Source organism: Stegodyphus dumicola, chromosome 7 (genome assembly GCF_044657685.1).
Source record: "Stegodyphus dumicola isolate Sdum_Otavi_A_Nest chromosome 7, ASM4465768v1".
Lineage (NCBI taxonomy): Eukaryota > Metazoa > Arthropoda > Arachnida > Araneae > Eresidae > Stegodyphus > Stegodyphus dumicola.
Window position 1 is genome coordinate 121,061,117 of NC_140774.1, and position 27,790 is coordinate 121,088,906.

The 27,790-nt window shown below is 36.4% G+C and overlaps 1 protein-coding gene across 1 annotated transcript in view; it reads left to right on the forward strand.

The window, feature by feature from the left end:
• LOC118182017 (polycystin-2-like) overlaps positions 1 to 10,053 on the forward strand; it is a 113,961-nt gene extending 103,908 nt beyond the window's left edge. Inside the window, exons 14-17 of the mRNA XM_085820767.1 lie at positions 1,297 to 1,536; positions 1,752 to 1,899; positions 8,703 to 8,808; positions 9,361 to 10,053. Coding sequence (XP_085676893.1) covers positions 1,297 to 1,536; positions 1,752 to 1,899; positions 8,703 to 8,807 — 493 coding nt within the window. The 3' untranslated portion in view covers position 8,808; positions 9,361 to 10,053. The remainder of the gene's footprint in view (positions 1 to 1,296; positions 1,537 to 1,751; positions 1,900 to 8,702; positions 8,809 to 9,360) is intronic.
• Positions 10,054 to 27,790: the final 17,737 nt, after the last annotated feature.

A 27,790-nucleotide genomic window follows, 5' to 3' on the forward strand; every position in this document is an offset into this window, starting at 1 on the left:
GAGCGATCAAGACTACTGACTACTAGGAGTTGACTGGGTTTGATCCCAAGGGAGCATGTTGGCTATATTCGCGATTTTTTCCATGCGAAACGTCAATATGATCCAGCTGCTCTTAGGCACGTGGCATCCCTCCCTTTAGGCAGATAGCCCTTGGATGTTTGGCCATGTTCAGATACCCTAATGTAACTTAACCAGATTTCCATAATTTAAGTGAAATTTGTTGCATTGCCCAGTTTCAATAAAACAGGCATCAGGCGAGATCCACTGCACTATATGAACAGTCAGCACTGTCGGTCCTCCTAACCCAGAGAATGCAGCCTACGTTGTACTAAGGTCAGTAGACAAACAAGGTTATGCTCTTTCAAGGTCAAACCTTTCGCTTTCCGATGCTCAAACAGTGACATCACCGCATCACAGATGTGAATGAAAGTCATTCGTTTGCTGATTAGAGAGCCACATATGCAACGCATTCGTACTGCTCTAGCGGGACGACTTTACGAGTCAAAGACGTTGACCTCACCACGCAGGTTGACCTTGATCATGAAGAGCAAACCTTGTAGTATAGTAACTTAGCGTTATGCATGTTTGGCAGTACTAGGGGAAACTTTATTGTATATTTGTGTAACTTGCAAACCCGTGACCTTCCTCGGGGTTTGTGTCTTAACTATCAATGCTAACGCTGATCGTCAAAAGCCTGTAAACAACTATCTTTTCTATAGGTGCTGGCAGATCGTTTGTAAACTGGTGGTATACCCTTGAACTTTGTCAACGCCGATGCTCTTCGTTAATAGCTTGCGAAAAGCTATAGTTTCCTGCCCTGGCTGGTAAATCCATCGTTTGGAACTCGGTAGTAGATCCTGAAATTTTGTCACCTCGACGTTGGCCATCAAATAGCCTGTGAATAGCTTTTTCTTTTTTACAAATTGGTGCTAGATGCTTTATACTTCACTCTTTATCCTTGAGAACCACATGGGTAATAAAAACTCATGTATCATGCGCTGACTATATGTCTGCTGTCAATATCACTTAATCGCATTTTAGCCATTTTTTTCAATTGTTACGCATACTACATAAATCAGAGATCTGCCTATTAAACTTACGCACAAAATTTTGGTGTACTGCATTTTGGGTGTGGAGGTATTATATCGAGTTCCTATCATTGTTAGTCTGTAATTTTTTCCTAATGAACTAGCATAAATATAAAATGAAATCACCATTTAGTTAATTATGCAGTGTACTTTAATAACTGTTAATAAAACAGATTACCTTAATGAAAATATAACTTGTCTTATACAGGAGAAACTTATCAGAAATGGAAATCGAGATGCTGTTTGCCAAATACGATGTCGATGGAAATAGAGAATTAGATGAAAAGGAGATGCAACAAATGTTTGCTGATTTGGAGGGACAAAGACTGCAGTTGGATGATGAAATTAACAACCAACAGAGTATGATAGCTTCTGATGTTTCTAGGCCTCCCACAGCTGCCTTGCATGGACGTGGAGGATCTGGAGTTCCGGCAGATGAGTTTAATGTGTAAGCATTTCTTCGAAAACCAATAGTTTAATATTTGTTAGCTTCATTCATTCACTTTTCCGTTAACGATTCTTTTTATCCATTTTGAGAATTCTGAAAGCTTTCTTGTATCAGAGCTGATAAAAGCATCAGTTTAAAATTTTGCCTGTTGTTCATTGCATTAATTTCAGTGTGCTTGGATAAGTGCATATATTAATTTTTTTTTATTTTTGTAGACTTACTCGCCGCGTAGACCGCATGGAACATTCTATCGGAAGTATTGTTTCGAAGATTGATGCCGTCCTGGTCAAGATGGAAGGTATGGAGAAGGCTAAAGTGAAAAGGCGAGAGAACATGAACAAGATACTCAACTCGATCTCGGAGGTACTTTCTAGATTTTTATTATTTATAAAGTAGCTGTGCAGAGTAGATGAGAAAAGATGTTAAGCATTTCGACGTTTTTTCATTACCTTAGGAAAAATTTTTAATAAATTTTGTTTGGATGCTTGTAAAATATATTTTTCAAATCTGTTCGATTATACACTAACACGATTACTGTGTTAGAATATCAGGAAATTCAAAAGAGAAATAACATCTATGTATTTCCTAATTCTTGTGGTATGGGTGATGGCCAATATTCTTTGCGAATGCTTTTGTACCATTCATGCGAAAAAAGACCATTATTTCCTAACTCTAAGTAGCGATTATTAATCGCTGGGATATTTTGTGTTCTCTGAGACAATGGCAAGGAAATTTAGTAATTTTTTTAAATTATATTTTATGTTTTGAAATTTTTGTTTTTCTGGAGACAGGTAGAAAATTGTACCCATTTGACAGAGCCGTAGCTAGGGTTTTCAGCGCCTGGAACTACTGAAGATCTCGCACCCCTGTTCTGTTTACCAAGAATGGAAAACATTTCATTCTAAATTTCGTAACATCAGTTTGGCGTTCCCTGGACACTGCGCCCGGAAACATATGCCCCCTAGCTCCCCCTATCTATAACATTGCCATTTAAGTTACTTTATTCTTGACAATAATCCCAATTCTTGACAATAATCCCATTTCTTGACAGTAATCCCAATTCTTGACAATAATCCCATTTCTTGACAATAATCCCAATTCTTGACAATAATCCCAGCTTTGGGATTTTGCCCCGAAGAGAAGAGTAAAAAATCTAGCAAAGTAAGTTAGTTGTGTGCAATTTTCATCACTTGTATGAGTTAATAATGCGCATAAGAAAAAATAATAATAATAATAATTATATAATAACAGCTAAATAAACTTTAAAGATTAAGCATAAAGAGCGGAAATTTTTCTTTTTCATGACTTTATTCAAAAATTTTTTAAAACCATTTTGCTTTTTTTATTTTTTCGTTTCCTCTTTTTTATTTATGCCTAGTGCATTCTGTAACTTTATTTTTATTATAGGAATCAATAATCATATTTCTCTAATATTATTTCTTAGCTTGTCAACAGAATGCGAGAATGATTAGTCTATAAAATTATCTCGTAAACAGGCTATTACAATGCACACTACCGACCATTAAAATTGCAACACCAGAAAGGAATGATCGTCAAAATCACGTGAAAGGAAGAAGCTGGGATATACAAATGATAAGTATTTCAGCGCATTTACTAGATGACGCAGGAGGAAGAATCGACATCTGAAGCACTGCATAAAAGAAAAGTTGTGTAGTGGATTTCTCATTCGGAAAGTACTTTCTAAGGTTGAAGTTTGCTGAGACTATCGTGTTCTGCCTCGAATAAGAAGAGGAAATGCTTACCAGCTTAACAGCAAGTTTCGCAATTCGATAGAGGCAGGATCGTTGCCTATTGAAAGTGTACATTATCGTTCCGTGAATCGCCGGTCGCACTAGTCGACATCCAACCATTGTCATGCGAATATGGAATCAGTGGATTGCTGAGGGCCATACTGAAGGTCATGCGGGATCTCAACGCCCTCCCATGACTAACGCCAGAGAAGACAGATATATTGTGAGGTCAGCCCTGCAAAACCGTGCGACTACATCACAGACCAATATTCACGAAATGGGCATGTTTACAGCACGCCCAGTATCAGTTCGTAAGGTGCGTAGACGTTTGCGGCAGCGTGGGCTATCAGCAGGATGACCATTACTTCTGCTTTGCTTGACAATGCAACGTAGACAGAGACTGCAACTCTGGTGCGCCAAACGACAAAGCTGGGTACAGGAGAGGCACAATGTCGCCTTATCAAACGAGTCCCGGTTGTACGTGCAGTATTCTGATGGCCTTATACGTGTCTGGAATGTCCTAGGAGACCGCACGTAGCCTGCTTAAATTCGATATCGACATAAGGGCCCTGCACCTGCTGTGATGGTTTAGGCAGCCGTTGGGTACACGATACGCACATCTTTAGTTCGGATCGACGGTAATTTGAACGCAGATAGCTACATTTCTGACATCTTATGTCCAATGGTTGTGCCCTATCTATCAGGCCCCCAAACGCCATGTTCCAACAAGATAATGCAAGACCTCATGTTGCACGTCGTATTTTGACCTTCCTCGATACTTATTGTATTCGATTGCTGCCCTGGCCTGCACGGTCTCCAGATCTGTCACCAGTTGAAAACATCTGGTCATGAGTTGCTGAGAGACTGACTCGCCACCCCTCTCCAGCTAATACGGTTGATGAAGTGTGGCATAGACTTGAAGCAGCATGGAATGAATTTCCCATTTATGTCGTCCAAGCCCAGTTTGACTCCTTGCCTAATGGGGCAAGAGCCGTTTTAGCTGCCAGGGTTGGTACCTGTTTCTACTAATTTTGTACCCCCTGTAAACCTCCAAAATGCTTACAAATTTAATCATTTTGTCTTCATACCGTACTGTTTGCGTGCAATAAATATCCTTTTTTGTATTTGCTTTCCTTCATGGTGTTGCAATTGTAATGGCCAGCAATGTATTTAAACTGGTGAGAGTTCGTTTCCATTGATTTCAAAACTGTGCATAATTTTCTGCATTTGATTTCAGATAAATAAATTATCACGTAGAAAACTAGATTACTAAACTCGGTTAGGTTGATCTATAACGTTAAAAAATCGATCAGTATTCATGGAGATTATTTTAAGATATTTAATATGGCTATAGCTTTAAAGCTTAACGACTATAATTACACCCTAATACAACGGACTATGAAAATCTAACGAAGAACTCAAACAGAAAAGCATTCACATTGCAAGTATTTTGTATTTTAGGCGTAGTTAGGGTCTCAACGATCTCCCAGCATGTGTATCTGAAACATAATGGTGCGGATCATAATTTATCTTTCCCCATTGCCACACTTTCTCTAAATTTCAGATGTCTCTCAGCCCCTGTATCTGTATTATAGCTCAAATCTCTGATAAGCGAAAACAGATTGCTGTGCACATGGGGAAAAACAACAGCAATGTGTCATAACCCTTATTTAATAATTAAAATTTGTATTTTAAATTACTTTTTGTAGTCTTGTATTTTGTATTTTAAAATTTAATACATTGAGTATATCAATATATACACTGAGTATATACTAAGAGTATATATGTGATACATTGAGTATATATTGAGAGTATATATATTTGAAACACTAGTATATATTGAGATATCATAATTGGAGAGAACCATTATTTATCTTTTCTCGTAATCTTCTCCTCTTAGTTGTTTATTTTTTTACGTGTAATTAATTTTTAAAGGTGAGTCTGACATACATTTCAGTGAAATGTACAATGAGAGATTTGGTTAGTTTTGTGCTAATGTTTGATGAGTAATTATAGCTTCATATCTCTTTGATGATTACCTCCAAATTTTCAAATCTGATCAAAAGGTAAGAAAGCTTTATAGGCAAGATTTGTGAACCAATTAGGTTATTGCAGTGTTTCAGTCGAATTTGTACAGAAGAGTGATGGCAGGCAGCGAAAATGTTGGTATAGAAAATACAGGGATATAAATAGTTACACGTTTAAGGTAAAGAAAAGTGCAATTTTTTAAGTTTTTTAATTTAAATTTGCAGCTGCAATTTTGTTGGCAGAATGTACTGCAAATAAATGTTTCGATGGGTAAAACGATGGGTAGGGTAAAACTTGCATGTTTTTCGCATTGACGCGAAGAAATATCTTAAGACTTTAATTACTGGTAATCTATAGTTAAAAATTTTTTGTTTGAAATTTATCTTGTTAATATCCAATTCTGCTTGTTCTAAAAAACATTTTACAGTGTGTATGTGAACAGGTTGGAAAGACTGGTGATTTTTATGAATGAGAAAGAATATTCTATAGGCGATAATAGTGCGAACTCTCGATAAGAACGCTCGGCGGAAACGTAAATCAAGAAATTCCGTGTTCGAATCCCACTTGTAGTAAAATGCTTGCAGTCTTCAAAATATTTTAATTTTCTCTACATGTGATAAAGAGAAGGCACTGAAAGAATATTTATAATCCGGGAGAGATCAAAAATTTTTTTTGATCAGTTTTTCGGTCTGTTATACTTAAATTGGAAAAGATAAAAAAATAGCATCTATGATTGGATATTATATTATGGTATGGTGTGTTATAAATGGGTCCCATTTTATCCTAATCTATGGCAAATATTAAACTCTCGGATTAAAGTCCCCACCTCTAAGCTTTTCATTATCCAAAAAAAAAAAAAAAAATTCGGGTGCAAGTTACCACACCACATGTTAGCTACTTTGTTTAAAAAGATAGCCAAATAATCGATATTTATCGAAGTCTTCGAACTTTATCCGTGTATCAAAATTTAAAATACAAAATACAAGACTATAAAAAGCAATTTAAAATACAAATTTTAATTATTAAATAAGGTTATGTCACATTGCTGTTGTTTTTCCCCGTGTGCAGAGCAATCTGTTTTCGCTAGCAAAATATCAGAGATTTGCACTCTCATTATCCCGCTGTAACAAATAGCATTCGAAAACAGACAACACTTTATGGAGAGAGAAAAATCTCATAATTCCATTGAATCGGGTTATCAAAAAGTAAGTCGATCAAATTAAAATTGTTGTCTAACAATGAAATCCACAAATTTGGGGTCCTACTGTTTAGACAATTAGTCCTACTGATAGACTTTCTATCAGCATACCTCTTTTTTTTTTTTTTTTAATTGCTTCAAATATATTTTCTTTGTTCTTTCTAATCATCATGTGCATATTTAAAGCAGTTCATATCATAATAATATATCTGTGTTTCTGGAAAGTTTTGCTCTTTCTAATCATCATGTGCATATTTAAAGCAGTTCATGTCATAATAATATATCTGCGTTTCTGGAAAGTTTAACATGGATTTCATTTTATTCCTTGCGCTAATAGTGAAACATTGCAATTAAATTTTTAGTACATCAATATCTTAATGTTTAGGCTCTAGGAACGTGTAGCTTAGCCTGCCACTTTTCATGTTATGTTACACTACACTGCTAATCACTACACACTAATAACACGGCATTAATCATTTATGAGGCATGGCAAATAGTCAATCCTAAGAGTTGTAGCAATTCTTGAATGAACTGAACGATTTAAATATTGTCGTGTAATACATGATTTATTAATTTATATTTTATTAATTTATATTTCCTGATAACCTATATATACAGCTAAGAGAGATAATGTTTTTGGTTCAAAAATTCGATTGTAAGTCTTCAAAGCACGAATTAGAGTCCCCACAACACGTCTTTACTGTTTTAAGAATGATGTCGTCTTTACGTGTGCCATGATTTTTTCGTCCGCTGTAATTCTATAACTCACATGTCAAATTTCCATTTTCCGTATTTAATCTTTTTACATTCATATAAAGTATCAAATTAGACAACGGGAAGTGGTACTTTGCAGTAAGTTCATAAGACAATAACAGTTTTTAATGAAAATCTTCGTTAATATATAATCCAGAACTTTCCAGCTGTTTTTTCTTTTTAAATAAATAATAACAACATATTATATTTTGTCTAAAATTGCTAAATTGGAAGTGATGTTTTACTTGAAGTTCCGAACAAACTTTCCTAAAAAATATCTATTACGAGGTAATCCAAAACTTCTCAAATTTGGTATTTAAAATAGGTTTGTGATTAAGAATAATATATTGCATTTATAAGCATTAAATGTATTCTTGAAATTATGCTCAGAGCAACCAGAATAAGCTCCGTATAAGACGAGCTCTGGTTATGAAGATTTCCCTTTTTATGTCGAATCACTTTTCAAGTAAAAAGATATGCCGTTATTAAAATTTTCGTGATTGTTAAGTCATTGAATTAGGAATCTGAAACAATATATGACCAGAGGGTATATTACGATCGATGCGATATTTTTAAATCAAAGCATGAGAACTAATGTATGCATAAGCACATATAGTATCATTGTCAGCTGTAAGGAATAACAAGCCAAAAATGAATAGTGATTACAGTTAACAACGAACCACAAAGTTTATAAAGAAATTAGGTTTTATTTACAAATGATCAAACAGAAGTGGTAGTTTACTTAAAGTTCGTCGATATTCATTTCTTAATATGGAAATAGCGGAAGATGCTGGACATATCAGATTTTTTAATAATATGCTTTATTGATCATTTTTATGACTCAAGCGAATTGCGCATATGTGCACTGCATTATGAAAGAACTATAAGAATTTAGGCTTCAGATAAATACAAGCATAAAAACGGGGTCATTTTGAACGTTTTATACAACAGGTTACAATAAACCTGATTTTCCGGACTAGCATTGCACTAAAACACGAGCAATAATTTCGTGACGTTTGTTTTTGATTTGAATCTTAATGCTTAGTATAAATATTTTTTGGCTTATTAATAATACAATTGTTAGCATTCAGCACAGAATAAGATTATTAGTCAGTTGTGGTAACAGAATTTTTCTGTTTTCTGTGTCTAATGTAAAACAGAAATTATGTAATATATATTTATTAAATATATTTACAAAATTCATTACTCATTTAAAAAAAACATTTCTATCATTTCAAAAAAATATAGATATGATCAGCAGACGATTGTTTGTCTTTTCGAAAGAATTAATTTGAAAACCTTTAATTTCAATATAATCATTCTTTTAAGCACTTATAAGAATTTCATTTTACTTTTGGGCTGTAAAACAGAGATTGCTTGCTTATTCAAATCAATTGAATTAAATGCTTTTCATCCTTTTCCATTTATTTCTCTAGAGCGAGAATCTAGATGAGAAAGCGAAGCGCCAACAGATGGAGCAGCTGGTCAGAGAGGAGCTGCAGCGTTGGGATTCGGATCAGTCGCTCAACATGCACAGATAAGGTGAGCTTTCGCTTGAATTGTTAATTTTTTGGCGGGCCTTTGCACTTATCTGCGGCTCATATAATAACTTTCATGTGTAATACATGAATGCCCCATTTATAACACAAATACGATAAAAATCGCTTCCATGATTCATGTGCTTAAGGACACAATGCAATATTTTAATATTTTACATCCGTAGCTTCACAGGAACATCGTCGTTGTTGAACAACAACTTACCTGACGCCCTTCAGAGATCAGCGCCCCAAGCGGCTGCCTGTGCTTAAAGCTGAGCCTGTAACTATTAATGCCGAAAACATAATCTTACATTAACTTTAAAGCAAACTTTTTAAATAGTGCAATTTAGTAACTTGATAGAATGTTTTTAAAACGGTAATATATTTTACTTTATTTAAAAAGTTATAATTTTCTTATAACTAAGCAATTGAACAACTGTCGCCGTTATTGTAATAATTTGTACTGTCTTAAGCGATATTGGATTAGACGTAAAAATAATTATGGATATTAATTTAATTTTATGATGTTTTCAAAATAAATAATGTTTTGTTTTAGGGTGATCTGGACTATTTTTCCTTTCAAGAACCCGCACGATTCGTTTTAGCTGTCACGTTGCACACGAGGATATCTTTCTGACCCGTTGCACGAATCGCAAGAATGATGAAGACGTTCCTTTTCTCACAGAAATGAATCTCTATTTTACCATCTTGTTTCTTGTACGAGTGTCTGCAGGATCTTAACAGCGGATATCAAGAACTAAAGAAATGCACACCTTCTAATGATGTGAATCAATGGAACTCATGTAGATATTTATTGCACAATTAATTTTACACGTATTTTTAAATATATTATGAAATCCTAAGTTCTGCAATTTGTCCAGCAATAATGCATATTTCAGTTATTGTCGAGATGATTCAGAATGCCGATTTTTAATGTGCAATAAAATTTGTGCTTGGGACACAAATTAAATAATCATCAGTTATTTGATTATATAATCGTCACCGCGTTAAAAGATTTTAAACTGAGCCAGATGAATAAATATTACACAACATCACTAATTTATTACATCATGTAGTGTTTCAAGTTTCTGTAAGCGAAACTTCACTTGAAGCAGACAGAAGTACAATTGTATTATGCTACTACATTGTTTCTGTATCCGTGATGTAGTAATTTATTATTTTCAGATTTGTATATAGTGTACAGATAATGAAAATCTTAGATGTCCAAATAAAATTATATTCGTCAAGAGTTTGTCTTCGTTTCATTCATTTATAATGCATCAAATTTTTATTTTACTTACCTTGCCCCTCTTTTTTTTTATTTTACTTACCTCTGCCTCTTACCTTGCCTCTTACAAACCTTGCCCCTCTTTATTCTTACATGTGAGATATTCGATATAAGAATTCGTTTGTACAATTCCTGGAACACCTGTATTCATTTTAGAGATTCATAAGAAAAGAAAATAATTACGTTTTCCTATTTATTATATTTCTGGACTATGTATCAATATTTTACAAATAAACGTATGTAATATTGAGTATATTATCTCCTTATATAAAGTTAGTAGAATTGTATTTGAATTAGCCCAGAAGTATTTAAAACTGAATCCCGAAAAAAAATTTTAAAAGGAAATTTCAATTTTAATCGTGAAAAATAGAAATGGAAATTTTTAAATTGAAAATTAACTAATAAACTAAGTAATTATCGTCATTGATCGGAAATTGGTCGACTTTTCAAGGGGAACAAACCAACTCCCGTTCAATTAACAATAATTAATAAATGCGAAGGCGTTTCGTCTTTTACTTAAGTAAGAAGTATGATGTCAAACTGGAAAGTTGAGTTTAAGTCAAACTTGTAAGTTGAGTTTAATCCGATTAGCGAGATTAAAGTTATATGAATTAAAATGAAGGACTATAGAATTCATTATGAATGTAGCAGTTCCGTTAAGCTTATGAATTTTTTATATAAATCTTGAGATATTATTATGACCAAATTGAGTGGTAGTAAATATTATATTAATATTCTGAGTCTCATTGAGGTAGTTCAGTAACAGGCGTCCTTATTTGTTTTGTCAATCCGCTGATCGAAAATGGGTTCCAGCCAAGGAATTTCCGCAGGACGGGATGTGTATAATTCAGAATAAGGCAAAGAAACTGTTATCTGCTATCAGGCATCCATTGGTTTCGGACGAACAATTGTTTCAAACAATTTTCCTATCTATTTTACTATTCAAAGAAAGATGCACTATTTTTTCCTTCCTTTGTATCTTTCGGGGGGGATTATAAGTTATTATAAGTTGTTCTTTTTCAACAACCAGTTAGGCATCAACATCCAATCCCCCATCGACAACCATTATGTGTAATGGAGCAGTCGTTTATCCTTTACATGGTAACTTCAAAGTATTCCGTGGTGATTGGCTGTTTTATATATTATGTGACAAAGCAGAAAAATTGCACTAAACAGTTCTTCTTCCGAAATGTTTAGAACGTGTGATACGTCTGGGTGGCCGCAGTCGACCATTCTTCGTGGAAGAGTAAAAAGTAAATTCCCGAGCGAGTTGTTCCTTATACAGATAGCGGCTTTGTCGGCTACCATATCTCAGATGCCCTTGATAGAGCTGCCATAGAGGTAGGAAAGGGTTATTCTTATTAGTTCTTATTAGAGAGTTATTCTTACCTCCATTATAGCCTCCGTTTCTCTCTGCTCTTTGAAGGAGCCACCCAAGCTTCGAAAAAACATTCGTTCTTAACACGCATATTCTTTGTAATCACTCCATTTCACTCTTACCTGCATGTAAGAGTCGCGCGTAGTAATTCTGAAAGAACTAACAAGAGGTTTGGCCGAAGAAATTAGATATATATTTCGATCCTTGGTGTAAAGTCGAGCTTAGGACTGTAGTTAAAACGAAATTCTAATATAAAAGTAAGTAGCTTGTGGAGTTTTATTTAATTTAATTAACAGTTCATTTTATTTTGAAGCAAGCTTTTCTATTGCTGTGGTTTTCAACCCACGCTTTCTTGCCTGAATGAGATTTCAATTTCGCACATTATGCAAAGCAAATAGAAAGATACTATTTAAGCTGGTGTCTGAGTTACTTCAGACACAGCGTGTTTCTGCCTTTCGGCCACGTTGTGTCTCTGCTATTTTACGGCCGGGAAAATTAATTGCCAGTTAGTCTATGTCAGTGGTAGGGCCACGAGCCAACTTCGCGTTAAACATCTTTGTGCAGCTTCGCTTGATTATTTCACTTAGGCTTAGTTTTAGATTTTACATTTCTATTTTGAGTGTCAGCTGTAAATACTTTTCTTGAGTTGAATAAAAGGGTCTTTTCACCCTTTCCACGGGTTGTTACTGATACATTTGAACATAACAAATAGTCACTTTGCAGTTCAGGTAAAGATCTAGCCAACAAAAGGAACTTTAGTTAGAATCTTACAAGCTTAATGTATATTTGCACAATAAGCGGTTGGTTTCAATGTGTTATTGTTTTAGGCTTTGTAACACCCGCCAGGAATCGCAAAATAATGATTTGTATCTTTTGTGTTCATAGTTTTGTAGTTACAGGAAGATAACTTGCTAAACATTGGATTAACTACTGAGGGTTGCATTTATGTTAAGAGCAAGTTTTACGTTATTTTGCATAGCAATTATAAATTGACACGAAGAATTTGTAGAGTCATTAGGTTACTTGAAGCAGGAGACAAAAAAATGAGCAATGCCCTAGCGGGACTTGAAACCCTAGACCTCTCGAATACGCGCCGAGTATTCTAACCATTACACCACGAAGGTATGGGGAGGGGAAAGGAGGAAGAAAATTCCCCTTTTTAAAAGGGGATGAAGAATCGTTATCCACCACTTTTTAGTTTGGACGCCACTGTAGAGTCGTTAGGTTATTTTCGAAGCAGGAGATATGAAAAATGTGCAGTTCTCTCGCCGGGACTCGAACCCTGGACCTCTCGAATGTGCTAACCATTCATCATGAAGGCATGCGGAAAGGAGGGAGAAAATACCTTATAAATTCAATCTCTCATAACTGGAGTTTTCTTTATTCATCTGCATACGTGAAATACACTGTTGTTCTTTAAAATAATCAAAGAAATTTTATGTCGAACTCTTTTGAGGTTGCATTCAAAACATACTGAAAACTGAGAGCGATTAGTATATTTAAGTTCCGAGATCGTGATGATTCTGTGAGTATTTTAATTCATAAAAATATATATATTGTAATAAGTTCTTTTTGTCTATTGTCATTACTGTTGGACATTTTAATTTTTTCCCGCGGAATGGGGAGTGCATATCTGTATAGAGAATATGTAGCTTATTTCAAGTTAAAACTTTTGGCACAATTCATTTCTAAATCATTTTTACTGATAAATGCTACACATTCGAGAGAGACAGGTAAGGTCTTTCTTCTACAAGGAACTAAAATATTTTGCTTGTAGATCTGAAACATTATTTAAATGGGCGAAAGGTAATTTTAAAAAGAAGCAATAAATTATAGCACCATTATAAGTATAGAACTTATAGAGTCTTTCTCTCTTGTTCCACATTAACTAGAATAGACCCTATAATGACCTGGCGAATTCTTGCACAGGCGTGAATTTAACTACTGACTCAGACTAGGGGTAAAAATAACCCTTTATTAATTCAAAATAGTTAACAGAAAGGCACGGTCTTCGTGCGTTACAAAAGCACCGTCAACTTGTGGAAACTAAACATAGAATATAATGTAAGTCAAATCTGAAATAAATAGTGCAGGATAGCACTTAAGGTACGCCTAAGAGGTGAACTCACAAGAACCTAACCGGCGTGAGGTTAAATCTGATAAGGCCAAAAGGCTTACTAGCGTCAACCAAACGTGCGCTTGGCCAGCGAAACGCGCTCTGAAAAACTCAGATATTTACCCGTTTAAATATGCACTTCACTGAACTTTAAATTGACATCCTGGCGAGAGAATGTGAGGGGAAGTTGAGAAGTCTAAAATAGGTATCAAACTTAAAATACATTTGTTATGGTAAATAAGGAAAACCCTACATTTTCCCTTGTCAGAATTTAACTATCGCATAACAAGGCTTTAAAAGCCTGGATAAGATAGCTAAATTCTAAATCTACATTAAGTTCACCTTTACAATCTTAATCTACATCTTTAAATTTGAGGTTTTATAGATAGCCAATATGGCACATACTTACAATCTTCTTTAGCATTTCTTATTCTGTCTCCTTGAAGATTTGCTTGGTGTATTCGGACATCCTTTTCTATACGAAGTCTTCCCAGGAAGGAACTTGCTTCAACTGCCTGACTCGGATTCTCTGCCGAGGCTGGCCGTTCCCATTGCTCCGTGTCGCCGGCTGTTTCTGTTTGATACGTCTATCCCAAGCTACTTTCCTTCGTCGTTGATCCACTTCTGCGTTCGTTCTCTACCGGGGCTGGCCGTTCCCATTGCTCCCTATCGCCGGTTGTTTTCCTTTGACACCTATGTCCCAAGTTATTTTCTTTTGGCATATATCCACTTCTGCGTGCGCTGGACACTTGCCGGCTGCCGCCGAAGATCCTCCTTGGAGTTACCGGAGAATTTTTGGCTGTACCTCCGTGGGATTCCTTCTAACGGCTCCTCTTCTAATGGACGTTTCCTCTGTGGAACTTGAGTTGCTAACTTATTCTTGCCTTTACTCCTTACTGGCTGGCCTCGTGAGTTCTGACATCTCGGTTGCTTTTTCCTCCCCATTTATCTGCTTGTCGATCTTGTGGGGGGGGTACAGTTTTACCTTCTTTTCTCAGAGCCTTATTTCTCTTTTGGGGTGTTTCCATTTTTCGCTTATTCATACGGTTAGGCTCTTGAAGTCGAAGCTTCTTTCCATCCGGCTGTAAGACTCTATCTTCTTTCCTTTTCGTTTCTGGGAGAACGATTTGTGCTGCTGAGTACCCTTTCCCTGTGTTTGAAGTTTCCTGTAAAATATCTTTAAAAATAGGCATCTCGTTACGATCATAGTATTTTTTCACTTGATCCACATTGGCAGTGACATTGCCTTCTTTACCTCCTTTTAAATATAAAACTGATCCACAAATACGTTCAATCACGTAGAAGCCTTCAAATCTGGGGGAAAATTTTGACACTTTCGCGAGTGGGGACCAAAACAATGCATGTTTCCTTTTCAATACTTTGTCGCCAGTTTTAAGGTTAAAGTCCCTTCTTTTCTTATACAACTGTTGTTTTTCTCCGGTACATCTGAATTTTTGATTGCATCATTAATTAACTTTTGTATATCTTTTTTCTGAAATTCTGCCTCCCTTTTCTGGACAAAAAAAATAATTTATCTAAACAGGTAATTATCTTCCTCCCCAAAAAGAGTTCACAAGAGGTCTTTCCCGTGGTATCATGCCTTGCCGTTCTGAAGGCATACGATAATTCATTTACACAGTAATCCCAGCGTCAGTGATACGTTTTTACATAGCTCTGAATGATTTTATCTATGTTTCTGTTTATGCGCTCGGCAATATGTGACTGCGGTCTGTAAGGGACCATCTTAAGGTGGCGGATGCCAAGCCCTGCACATAGCTCCTCGAAAAGTTGACTAATGAATTGGGGCCGTTATCTGATATTATCCTAAATGGTGCATCATATTTTTAAATGTATTTATTCAAAAAATAATCGGCTGCAATTTTCGCTGAGGCTCTTTTAAGGTGGACTATTTCTAAACATTTTGAAAAATGATAGACTATAATTAGTAAAAATCTATTTCTATTACTTTCACTTTTTGGAAATGGGCCCAGTAAATCTATTCCAGTTAACTAATTTGGAAAAGTAGCTCTTATACTATTTAGATACCCGGCCGGGTAATAATTTACATCGTTAACTAACTGCCATATATGACAGTACCTGACATAATCCGTTCGCATTCTTTGAATTTGCGGCAAAAAAAAACGACCTTGCGTACTCTTTGCACTGTTTTCCGAATGCCTTGATGACCTGAAGTAGGTGTGTCATGTAATTCCTGTAAAATACTGAGTCGCAACCCGGCTGGAATGACTGGCCCTATTTCACTAGTCTCATTTGTTGTATTAGTATAAAATAATAGTTTATCGACTATTTCATAGTTTGCTGCTCTAATTCCTTATGGCCACTATATCCGGATGCTCAAAATTATTCGGGTCTTGCAAGTATACATAAATATGCCTATACTCTGAACCATTTTTTACCTCAAAAATAATTGTTTCCCTGGAATCTAATACTTTTGATGTTAATATGGCGCATTTTATTTGCTTTCCTTCTTCGTCCAATTTTATTCGAGATAATGCATCTGCCACGATATTTTCCTTTCCCGGTGTGTGTTTAATTATCAAGTTGAATTCTTGCAATTTTAATGCCCATCTTATGAGTCGCGGACTTAAGTTTTGCCGAAGTATAGTCGTCCCACGGTGGCGTGATCTGAATACACGACTATCGGTGCCTTACCAAAATAAACTCTTATACTTCTTCTCCGTTAAAAGTGCTGCCAAAGTTTCTCTTTCCGTTGCAGCATAATTTCTTTGCGTTTGCGTCAGGGTTTTTGAAAAATACGCCACAGGCTGCTTATTCCGCGCCAAAACCGTAGCTATAGCAAAATCCGACGCATCAGCAGAAATTTTGAAATTTTCATCCACATCCGGGGAGTTTAAGACCGTCGCTTGAATTAGCGCAGTTTTTAATCTTTCAAATGCTGTGTTTGCCTCAGCTGACCACGAAAATCTGGCTTTCTTTCTTTTCAGTTGTAACAGCGGTCCGGCTATCTGTGCAAAGTCCTTTATAAATGTTCTATAATAACTACACATGGCCAAGAAAAAAGAGAGCTTTTTCGAAGTGTTGGCGGTGGAAAATTCTTTATCGCAGTTAATTTCGTGTCTTCAGTTTTAATTCCGAGTTTTGAAATCTTAAAGCCTAAGTACTTCAGTTCTTCTGCCGCCGAATTTACACTTACTTGCATTTATTTTTAGGCCTTGCGTCTCTTAATAAAGTAAAAACTTCGTTAAAATCTTTTATATGTTCATCAATATTTGCCCTTGAAACAATTATATCTTCGAGATAAATAAACGTTGATTTCCCGAGGACAGCTCTTATATAATGTCCATCGTACGTTGGAAAGTCGCCGGGGCTCCACATAAGCCAAAAGGCATTCTAAGGAAAGCATAATTTCCCGATTTTGTGATAAATGCCGTTTTCGGCACATCCTCTGGTTTCATCGCTATTTGGAAATACCCTGAGGTACGATCTATTGTGGTCATGTACTTGGTGAACCTAATGTTTCTAACTTCCTCAATTATAGGTAGGGAATAAACGGGGTATTTGGTCAAGCTATTTAGCTTCCTATAGTCGGTAGCTAGCCTCCAGGCTTTAAAATTTGAATTTTTAATTTTTTTCCTGCACAGCACGACAGGACCCGCATAAGGATTGCTTATTGGTTTAACTATTTTATTTTTCGAGCATGTGCTGAGTGTGCTCCTCAATTATTTTTTCTTTAGCTCGATCATATCTGTATGGCCTGGCCTTCACGGGCGCCTCACGTTTTAACTTAATTTCATGATGTACTATCTAAATGAGGCCAGGTGTTTCAGAAAATATGTAAATCAGAGAAATGTCTTGCCAGTTCTTGCAGTTTTCTTCTGTATTCAGCTTTCACATGTTCCAGGTTCAAGTCCGGAGCTTCCACAGGTTCTACTTCCCGCGGCTTTATGTATAGCTCCAAAGTTTCATTCTGGAAATTAATTTGGGATCCCACTGTTTATAAAAAATCGGTTCCCAATATTACCGATGCTTGTAAATTTCGCACTACAAAAAATATAAATTTTTTAACTTCATTCTTTATCTTCACATTTTAAACGTCGCTTTAACTATACATGCACAATATTTGCCCTGTGCTGCAATAACTTTAGTATTGCAGCGGCAGCGCCAAACAGGCGATACGGACTTAAAAACTGTACAGAAAAGCGCCAATTGGCGAAACAGTAAACCCGTTTGGCAAACCTACAGGCTGACGGGGAGAGAAGAATTTTCCCCGGCAGTCAAGTGGAACTACTTCAACAAATGTGTGCGTCTCTGTTTCGCCGAGATATGTGAACTTGTGTACTCGCATCTGTATTGTGCTCTGAATTTCTTAAGCCGTTATAATGTACCCGGCAACTGTTACTTTTCCTTATTAAATTTGATTATTAATTGTAACATGTCTATCTTAACTAAGATCTCGGCTTTCCTAGTTAATGTTAGGGATATTTTCGTATGCACGTGTTACTCACACGTACATCATTGGTGACCCTGTCCCTCGCTCCTTCTGTTTCGATCCCTAATGACTATCTGTCTCAATCTTTGTTAAAAAACTAAAAATATGCCTTATTTTGATGCCAATGCTCTTCCTTATGACTGATAAAGGCTCCACCCTATTTATTTCCTTCTCATTTTATCGTACGGATTACACGTGGTTTATCACACTTAAGGAGGATTTACAGGTATGTGGTCAAATTTTTTTAATTATCTGTGATTGGTCTTAATTATGTTTTTGTGATATGTTTTGCTCTAAAATTATAGTTTTAATTTAATTATTGATTGTTTAAAATTGATCTTTGGGTAATATTTGTGCTCACACTTTTATTGAGATATTGAATGTCTTCATTATTTTATTCTAAATTGATACTGTTTTGATAAGGTATAGTGCAAAACATTAAGTTTACGATTTACGATATATTTATAATTGGCAACTATGCCAGGATCGGAAGGCCAAACCAACGAGGAATCGAATATGGCGGTTCAGGAGCCACAAATCTCACACGTGGCAGTTAAAATTCCCCCTTTATGGAAAAATAATGTTAAACTTTGGTTTATTCAAGTTGAAAGTAACTTTGCTTTAGCGAAGATTAGTAGCGATAGTACAAAATACAACCACGTGGTTTCTTCGATAGACCCTGAAACTCTTTCCGCAGTATCAGATATTTTATTTAATCCCCCAGCGACGGCTAAATATGATGCCCTTAAAGCTAGGTTAATAGTAGAATTCTCAGATTCGGAAAGCGAGCAAATATGCAGACTTATTTCTGAATTGCATTTAGGGGACGACAAACCATCTCACTTATTGAGAAAAATGAGAGAATTAGGTGGAAACTGTATAACTGACGAATTTTTAAAATCATTATGGCTGCAAAGGTTACCTTCCGAGGTGCATGCCATTTTATCAATAAGTTCGGAATCCTTAGACAATTTAGCAAAAATGGCTGACAAGATAGCTGAAGTGCGCACGCCAACGAACAACAGCGTGTTCGCGGTCCAGGCAGCTTCGGCGAGTTCCCCCAGAAACCCTAACGATTCTGGTGCCCCCCTCGAGGAGCTTAAGGCCTTAAGGAGTGAAATCTCTGCCCTAAGTAAACAAGTCGAGCGACTCTCCCGCGGAAAAACGAGGAATAACTTCCCCGGGATCAACATAACAAAGCACGTAGTTTTTCGCGTGGGCATTCCCGAGAGCGTGTGAACAATTATTGTTATTTTCATTCGCGATTCAATAATAATGCACGAAAATGTCGAGCACCTTGTTCCTTTTCTCAGAACACTACGGCCCAGAAAAACTAGTAGTAGCGGCTGTCGATCGAAATTCATCGGCAGTCGCGCATTCATGTCGTTTACATGTTTACGATAACAGATTAAATTTAAACTTTTTGATTGATTCGGGCTCGGATGTTTCAAGTGTGACACCGACTTCTAAGTTTAAGAAAATGTATCCTGATTCGCTTCAATTATTTGCCGCGAATAATTCCAGAATTTCTACGCATGGAACAAAATTGTTAACTGTGAATTTAGGACTGAGACGAAACTTTTCTTGGAAGTTTTTAATCGCCGATGTACCAGTGCCTATAATAGGAGCCGACTTTTTAAGGCATTTTGATCTTTTAATCGATTTAAAACGAGGTAGGCTTATCGATAATACTACGAAATTAACTCGTATTGGTTCTCTTTCCGATTCTAAAAATTATTTTTCGGTAAAGTTAATATCTGGTGATTCACCATATCACAGAATCTTGAAAGACTTTCCGGAAGTACTGAAGTTAAAATCCGATTCGGGTAGAGTAAAGCATAGTACGGTTCATTACATCGAAACAAACGGTCCTCCTGTGTACAGTAAACCGCGTAGGTTAAGCCCTAAGTTATACGAAGCAGTAAAAAAAGAATTTCAATTTATGATAGATCAAGGTATTTGTAGACCATCAAAATCAGCATGGTCATCACCTCTTCATGTAGTTTCTAAAAGTTCGGGCGACATACGGCCAGTAGGAGACTACCGAAAACTAAACGCGTGCACCGAACCCGACAGATACCCTATCCCGCATTTACAAGACTTTAATAATACGCTTAGCGGAAAGACAATTTTTTCAAAAATTGATATCGTTCGGGCATATCATCATATACCAGTCCATCCAGATCATATACCGAAAACTGCAGTTTGCACCCCATTTGGTCTTTTAGAATTTCCGTTTTTAAATTTCGGACTGTGCGGAGCAGCTCAAACCTTTCAAAGGTTTATGAACGAAATTCTTGGAGATCTAAAATTCGCCTACGTCTACTTAGATGATATTTTGATATTTAGTGATACGGAAGATGAGCATAAATCTCACCTACGTACTGTTTTTGAAAGATTAACTTCATATGGATTGACAGTTAACGCTTCGAAATGTGTTTTCGGCGTTCCGGAAATATTTTTTTTAGGCCATATAATCAATAAAGATGGTACCAAGCCTCTGACGAACAAAGTGGAACCGATACTTAACTACCCACTTCCTAAAACGGTAAAAGATTTGCAGAGATTTTTAGGATTTTTAAATTTTTACCGTCGATTTTTACCCAACGTAGCCCAGAATCAAATACATTTAACTTCGTATTTAAAAGGGGCTAAGAAAAATGATAAGACAATCCTGAATTTGTCTGAGGAAGCGCGGAGTGAATTTCAAAAGTGCAAACAGCTAATCGCTAATGCTGTTCTTTTGGCACACCCGAAGAAAGATGCCCAGTTGGTTTTACAGGTTGATGCGTCAGACTTCGCGATCGGTGGAACGCTATCACAAATAGTTGATAGAAATTTACAGCCTCTCGCATTTTTCTCACGAAAGCTTTCGCAGGCGGAAAGGAACTATAGTGCGTATGATCGAGAGCTATTGGCAGCTTATGCTGCTATTAGGCATTTTAAGCATATGTTGGAAGCACGGAACTTTTCTTTAATTACCGATCACAAACCGCTCACGTATGCATTCCGACAGCGTTTGGATAAGTGTTCACCTCGTCAGGCTAGGCAATTAGACTTTATCTCACAATTCACCACTGAAATTCGTCATATAAAAGGTTCGGAGAATATCGCTGCCGACGTACTTTCGCGTATAGAAGCAATAAGCATGCCTAACCCTATCGACTATGAGGAAATCACTAAAATGCAAGAAATCGACCCAGAATTACAAACATTGCTTAAAGAGTCAAAAGTTCTACATCTCAAAAAAGTTACCTTACCGAATTGTAGCTTACCGATATATTGCGATGTGTCAACAGGTAACGCCCGTCCTTACATTCCTCCGGCATTCCGTGAGAAAGTTTTTGCCACCTTGCACAATTTGTCTCACCCCGGCATTCGCGCATCAACAAAGTTAGTATGTTCACGGTTTGTTTGGTCTTCCATCCGCAAAGATTGCGCGAAATGGGCACGGCAGTGCATTCCGTGCCAGAAAGCAAAAGTAAGCAGGCATACTAGAACCCCGTTAATGAAGTTTCCAGACCAATCACAGAGGTTTGATCACGTCCACCTTGACCTTGTTGGTCCCCTACCTCCTTCTCAAAATAATTATTACTGTCTAACTATGATAGATAGATTTACTAGATGGCCCGAAGCAGTACCCATACCAGACATAACAGCACGCACAGTAGCACAGGCTTTCTATGACCACTGGATTACTCGATTTGGTTGCCCGACTGTTATTACTACCGACCAAGGGCGACAGTTTGAAAGCGGCTTATTTCGAGCCCTTTCCCAATTATTGGGAATCAAGAGGATCAGGACGTCTCCGTACCACCCACAGGCGAATGGACTGATCGAGTAATTCCACCGTCCTTTGAAAGCTGCCTTAAAAGCTCACGATACCAGTGACTGGGTGGCTGCCCTTCCAACGCTGCTGATGGGTTTCCGCGCCGCTCTCAAAGAGGACATAGGAGCAACCAGTTCTGAACTGGTGTATGGAAAGACTATCCGTCTCCCAGGAGAATTTTTCAATCCGACACCTCCGGATGCGCCCCCTAAACAGCTTGTGGAGGATTTAAAATCTCACTTTGCCAGTGTCCGCCCGACCACGACTTCTAGCCACGGCCAGCGAACATGTTTCATTCATCCACGCCTTCACAAGTCCACATATGTGTTTGTTCGACACGACGGAGTTAGAAAACCACTTCAAACTCCTTATGATGGACCATTTAAGGTGCTAGAAAGACGAGATAAAACGTTTGATCTCGAAATAAAAGGGACTAAGCAAACGATCTCCATAGATAGACTGAAACCCGCTTTTGTAACCATGGACTCTTCTCAAGTTGCTTCCAAGAGTGTGAAAAACACTTCGGACATTTGTATCACCCGTTCTGGACGTTTAATCCGACCCCCGCATCGGTATGTCACATTTCGTTGACACTACGGAGGGAGTATGCAGCGGCAGCGCCAAACAGGCGATACGGACTTAAAAACTGTACAGAAAAGCGCCAATTGGCGAAACAGTAAACCCGTTTGGCAAACCTACAGGCTGACGGGGAGAGAAGAATTTTCCCCGGCAGTCAAGTGGAACTACTTCAACAAATGTGTGCGTCTCTGTTTCGCCGAGATATGTGAACTTGTGTACTCGCATCTGTATTGTGCTCTGAATTTCTTAAGCCGTTATAATGTACCCGGCAACTGTTACTTTTCCTTATTAAATTTGATTATTAATTGTAACATGTCTATCTTAACTAAGATTTCGGCTTTCCTAGTTAATGTTAGGGATATTTTCGTATGCACGTGTTACTCACACGTACATCAGTATTTTGGGTACTAAATAACCTATATTTTTTTTTAATTATTTCGAAAAAATTGTTCAGACAGAAAGTTTGCTTTCGCCATTGTATTGACCAAGGCCTCTATTGGCACCTTATTTAGTCGAATGTGTATCACAGGTAAGGACAAATAATTTTTTATTATCACTGTATTCAATTGAATTTTTGAAGGATTTTTATTCAAATGGGCTGACTGTACTCCCTTTTCAGCAGCCACCCGCCCTAGTTTAAATTCTTCTTAACTGCCCCCTTTGTTTAATCTCGCCGAATTTGGCAATCGCCTTACTTTTTATCTTGAAATTTATTCCTGCTATAGGATTTTTTAGATTGTTCTGCATATGGCCTAGAAAACTGTCCTTTTGATCTTTGTCCAAAACTTTTCGTACGTGTACTTTCTGCTACCCTCCTACTCTCGAATTTCACCGCCAGCTCGAACAATTGTTCTAGGTGTAGTGGTGTATTTACTTATGGGTACGCACACTAAGACTATCTGCCTAAGGGAAGGGATGCCTTTGTGGAGGACTTTCTAAGGGAAACTGGCTCGTATACACGTTACACATGGAGAAAACCACGAAAACACCCATGCAGCCAGCCCGTTCGCGGGATTCGAACCTCGGACCGAACTACCAGTGTTCAGCGACTTTACCGCTTGGCCGCTGGTGGGCCACAATTGTTCTAGAGTGCTGGGGCTTCTTACTTCAATATAATCCTGAACTTGCGGCAGTAGTCGAGGCACGTTAATTTGAATTAATTCTCCGTCGGGCTTTTTACCATATAATAAATAAAAACTTGAAGCTTACGTAAAATGAAGTTTGATAACTCTTCAATTTTATGCCGTACAATTCGACCTCAAGCCTGGCTCTGTCTTTAACCACGGGGAAAGCTTTTACTAGCGCGGCTTTAAAATTGTCGAACGTATAAGTAGGGCTTCCCGTTTCTCCTAATCGAAATTTTCAGATGCCTTTAAACCAGCTTAATGCCTGGCCTCGTAAGGCGGTCGTTGCTATAGTAATATTTTAGACATCAGGAACGGGATAAAGCAAAATCTAATTATCTAAATTTTCTAAGCTGGGGTCCCACAAGGGTCCCTTCTTGGGCCCCTATTATTCAACCTCTACACGAATGACATCCCACAGACACCACACACCACTCTTGCACTCTATGCAGAGGATACTGCGATTCTCTCCCAAAAGGCATCTTTTAGCTCAGTCATACAATCACTACAAAGCCACATACATGGAATCCTGGCTTACCACCTGGAAGATTGTCATCAACGTGCAGAAGTCAGATGCTATCCTCATCACCAAGAGAAAGAAAGACATTGACAGAAACATTCAACTTCAAATGTTTGGAACTCTTGTACCCTGGACTAAGCAGACCCGATACCAAGGCGTTATCCTAGACGACTGGCTCACATAGTCCCATCACATAACACATATCTTATCCAAGGTCCGTGTACGCCTAAGAAGTGGACTCACAAGAACCTAACCAGTGTGAGGCTAAATTTGATAAGGCCAAAAGGTTTACTAGCGTAACAGCGAAATAAGAACGAAACGTGCGCTTGACTAGCGAAACACGCTCTAAAACACTCAGATATTAACCCACTTAACTTTAAATTTACATCCTGGCAAGAGAATGTGAGGGGAAGTTGAGAAGTCTAGAATAGGTTAATAACTTAAAATAAATTTGTTATGCAAAATAAAGAAAACCCTACAAACTTGATAAAGTAAGGCTTTTAAAACTTCAAGAAAATGTGGATTGGCATTGAAATCATTAACTAGGTTGATAGGTTTCGGTACTGTGGGAAGCATTTAGAAAATCGTATTCAATAAAATAAAGAATTCTGTTGTTATTTAAATTAACCAGTTATTTATAATTTAATTCTTTACTATAAACTTCTCCTTCCCCTTTGCTCAACAAAATGCAATTTAGTTACATAGTAGTTAAACTAAGGTTTTTGGAATATAGGATAGATTGTGTTTCTGACTTACGCGTGCATACTACTTGCTAGCTGTGATAATTTGTAATTATTCGGCTCTGCGTTATCGCTGCCGGCATTTGAATTTGTTATACCAGTAGAGTTAGTAAGCCAACTTAGATAAGATTTAAGTTGTTACTAGTTGATTTAATTAGTTACTTTGTTGGCTACTAGTATGCATTTTAAACTGAATTTAATTGTTATTTAGTTACATCATCAGGAACTGTGGTTGGTTTTGCTAGCGCAAGAACGTACATTTATACTCTAAGTTCTGTTTAAATAAAAAGTTATATTTAAACCTTTATCTACTTCTGTCTGTCTTTTTTTAATCTGTCTTTTTTTAATCTTTTCCTTACCTTTTTCATTAGCCTTTTTAAACATATGAAAGCAATATATCTTATCCGATTATAAAATCACGTTGACCATGAAAACTGGCGTAGATCCCACCAAACTTAGGCCACTTATTCTGCCAGAAATTTTGAACGAACTAATTACTCTTTATTTCGCTAGATAATGAAGAGTTACAAGTTACGGATTTAGCATAATGTACATTTTTCCTGATGGTTGGAACGTGTAATTTTGAAAACGCCTCACTGCATGCTATCCCGTACAGGGAAGATACCAAATTTTGACCATATTCTGTAAATGTGAAAGCCAACAATTTTTATTCTGTGTCGCATCTCTGTTTGTGCTTTATGATGTCTGTACAAGTCTCATTTGCTTAGTTTTTCGTTTAAAATGTTTTTAAATATTTCAGTTAATTCAATGCTGAGTAATTAGGCTTTTACTGCAATTGCTAAGCAAACAGAAAAAAATACATGTGCTTACGATAGCTGCTTTAAAAATAATTGGCTACCTCAAAATTAACGATTCTAGATTTGGCGCTCTTCCCTTAAATTTATCTGTTTTCCCAAATTCAAGATCCTTCCATGATCATATAACAACCTCAAATTAACCAATAAAAGCTTAGATTACTTTCTGCATGTAACTTAGCATAAATACCGCTGCCAAATAAGCTGCATAGTCTTCAATTCTCCTAGCTTTCGCCATGCAAAGATCCACGCTCCTTTGCTTTCCGTCTGAAATGATATTCCCCCTTTAATCTGTGTATAATAAGAAATTATTGCAATTGTTTATGATCAAAAATATATTGTCTAGGAAGAATTGTTCTAATGTGCCTGGAAATAAAGATGGTAATTAGCTGAACTTGGTTTGGTACGAACATCTTCATCCCGTCTTGCCGCTCTACTACTCATCAAAAATATTACATATATATATAATATATATATATATAATTTACAGAAAACTAAAAAAGTCCATGAATTTATTGAACTCAATTATCAACGACTTTCGTCTCGTAGCAAGATCAGCTTTGGGCCCCCCAGTTTGCTCTTTATTTCCAGCAGTCAAAAGGATCATTAAATTATTTCCTGTTTTAAAGCTGCTTCTTTCTAGGCCTCTAAAATCTGTTTCTACTTTATTAAGATTTTCCTTTATTAAATTCTAATAAGTACCTGTAATTTCTTCATTCTAGCATGTATATTTTTAACGACAAAATTTCTGCTATAGCTGGAAAATATGTTGTAGAACAGTTCACTAGTTTTAGCATCGAACTCTTTGATAAATAAATTTTGATCCTAAAATTGGATCCCACTTTGAAAATAGTTTAAAAACAGAAAGTAATACGCTTTCAGAAAAAAATATTAGATTTTTTTATGAGTCGTGTATTAACTACATGCAAAAATAGAAAATCTTTTGAGTGTTTTCAGTGGGGAGTTTGGTTAAGTTATTCTTCGTCTGGAGTAAGCCGCGGTGTCACACCTTTGGCTACGTACATAGCAAAGGTGTCATTAAAGATGACACAAAAGGTTCTGTCACTTTTCCAGTGTTCAAAAATATATCACGACTTCTGGTGTTGATCAAAATTTAATTATTAATAAGCAGTGGCGTAAATTTTTGAAAGCAACAATAGTATTAAAACATTCCGCGAACTTCTAAAAATTTATCAGTTTTTCACAATACCAAGCAATAATGCAGCAAGTAAGAGTGTTTTCTCTAATTCGCACACAGTGGCTAAAATAAATAAATAAATCTCACAAGGATATATTCAGTTAAAGGTTATAGTAAAGTATAATTTCAAACATATGATATGTAAAGAATTTTACAAATATTTGTGGCAAGAAAATAATATTATTCTTCTGTCAGAAGTGAGGAATGGACAAGTAGTAGACAAGTATTACTCCGTTCCAGATTAGTTACCAACACACGTTCATCGTTAACATAATTGTGATGTAAGTTATTTTAAAAATTCTGCTTTTAAAAAAAAATACTGCTTTTTTATGAAAACTCAGGCATAATTAAAAAAAAAAAATATCTTGTATTTGGTAATTTAAACATGGTAACCTTATCTATACCCAAAATTATTTTCTTAAACAATAGAGTTACCAAATTCAGTTCAGAATTGCAATGATATTCCATGAACTTTCAAAAATGCATTATTAAGAAAATATGGAATAAATTTAATATACATGCTGAAAATCTATCAGCTGAGTAAATGGACGGAATAATATTTATATTACTATTATAAGAATGTTTGCTTTTTTTCAATAAAGGAATATTTTAAAAAATTTTCATCAGCGATAATTCTTCTTGTGATTTCTGGGAACAAAGGCAAATTATTTCTTCTCATACACAAAATTCTATATCAAACCTTTAGCTTATATTTTGAATGTTCAAAGTGGTTATGTTATATCCGAAATTAATTTTGTCTTTTGTATGATTTCAGTGTTTTGCTTCAATTTAAATAATACGAAGATTTTATATTTTGAAATGCATACTTTTAATTGCAGTTTAGTAATTTTATTTAGTTGTTAATTTAATCTAGATGAATCTGTATAACACAGAACCGTACCATTTTTGGCCGAGTCAGGTTATTGCC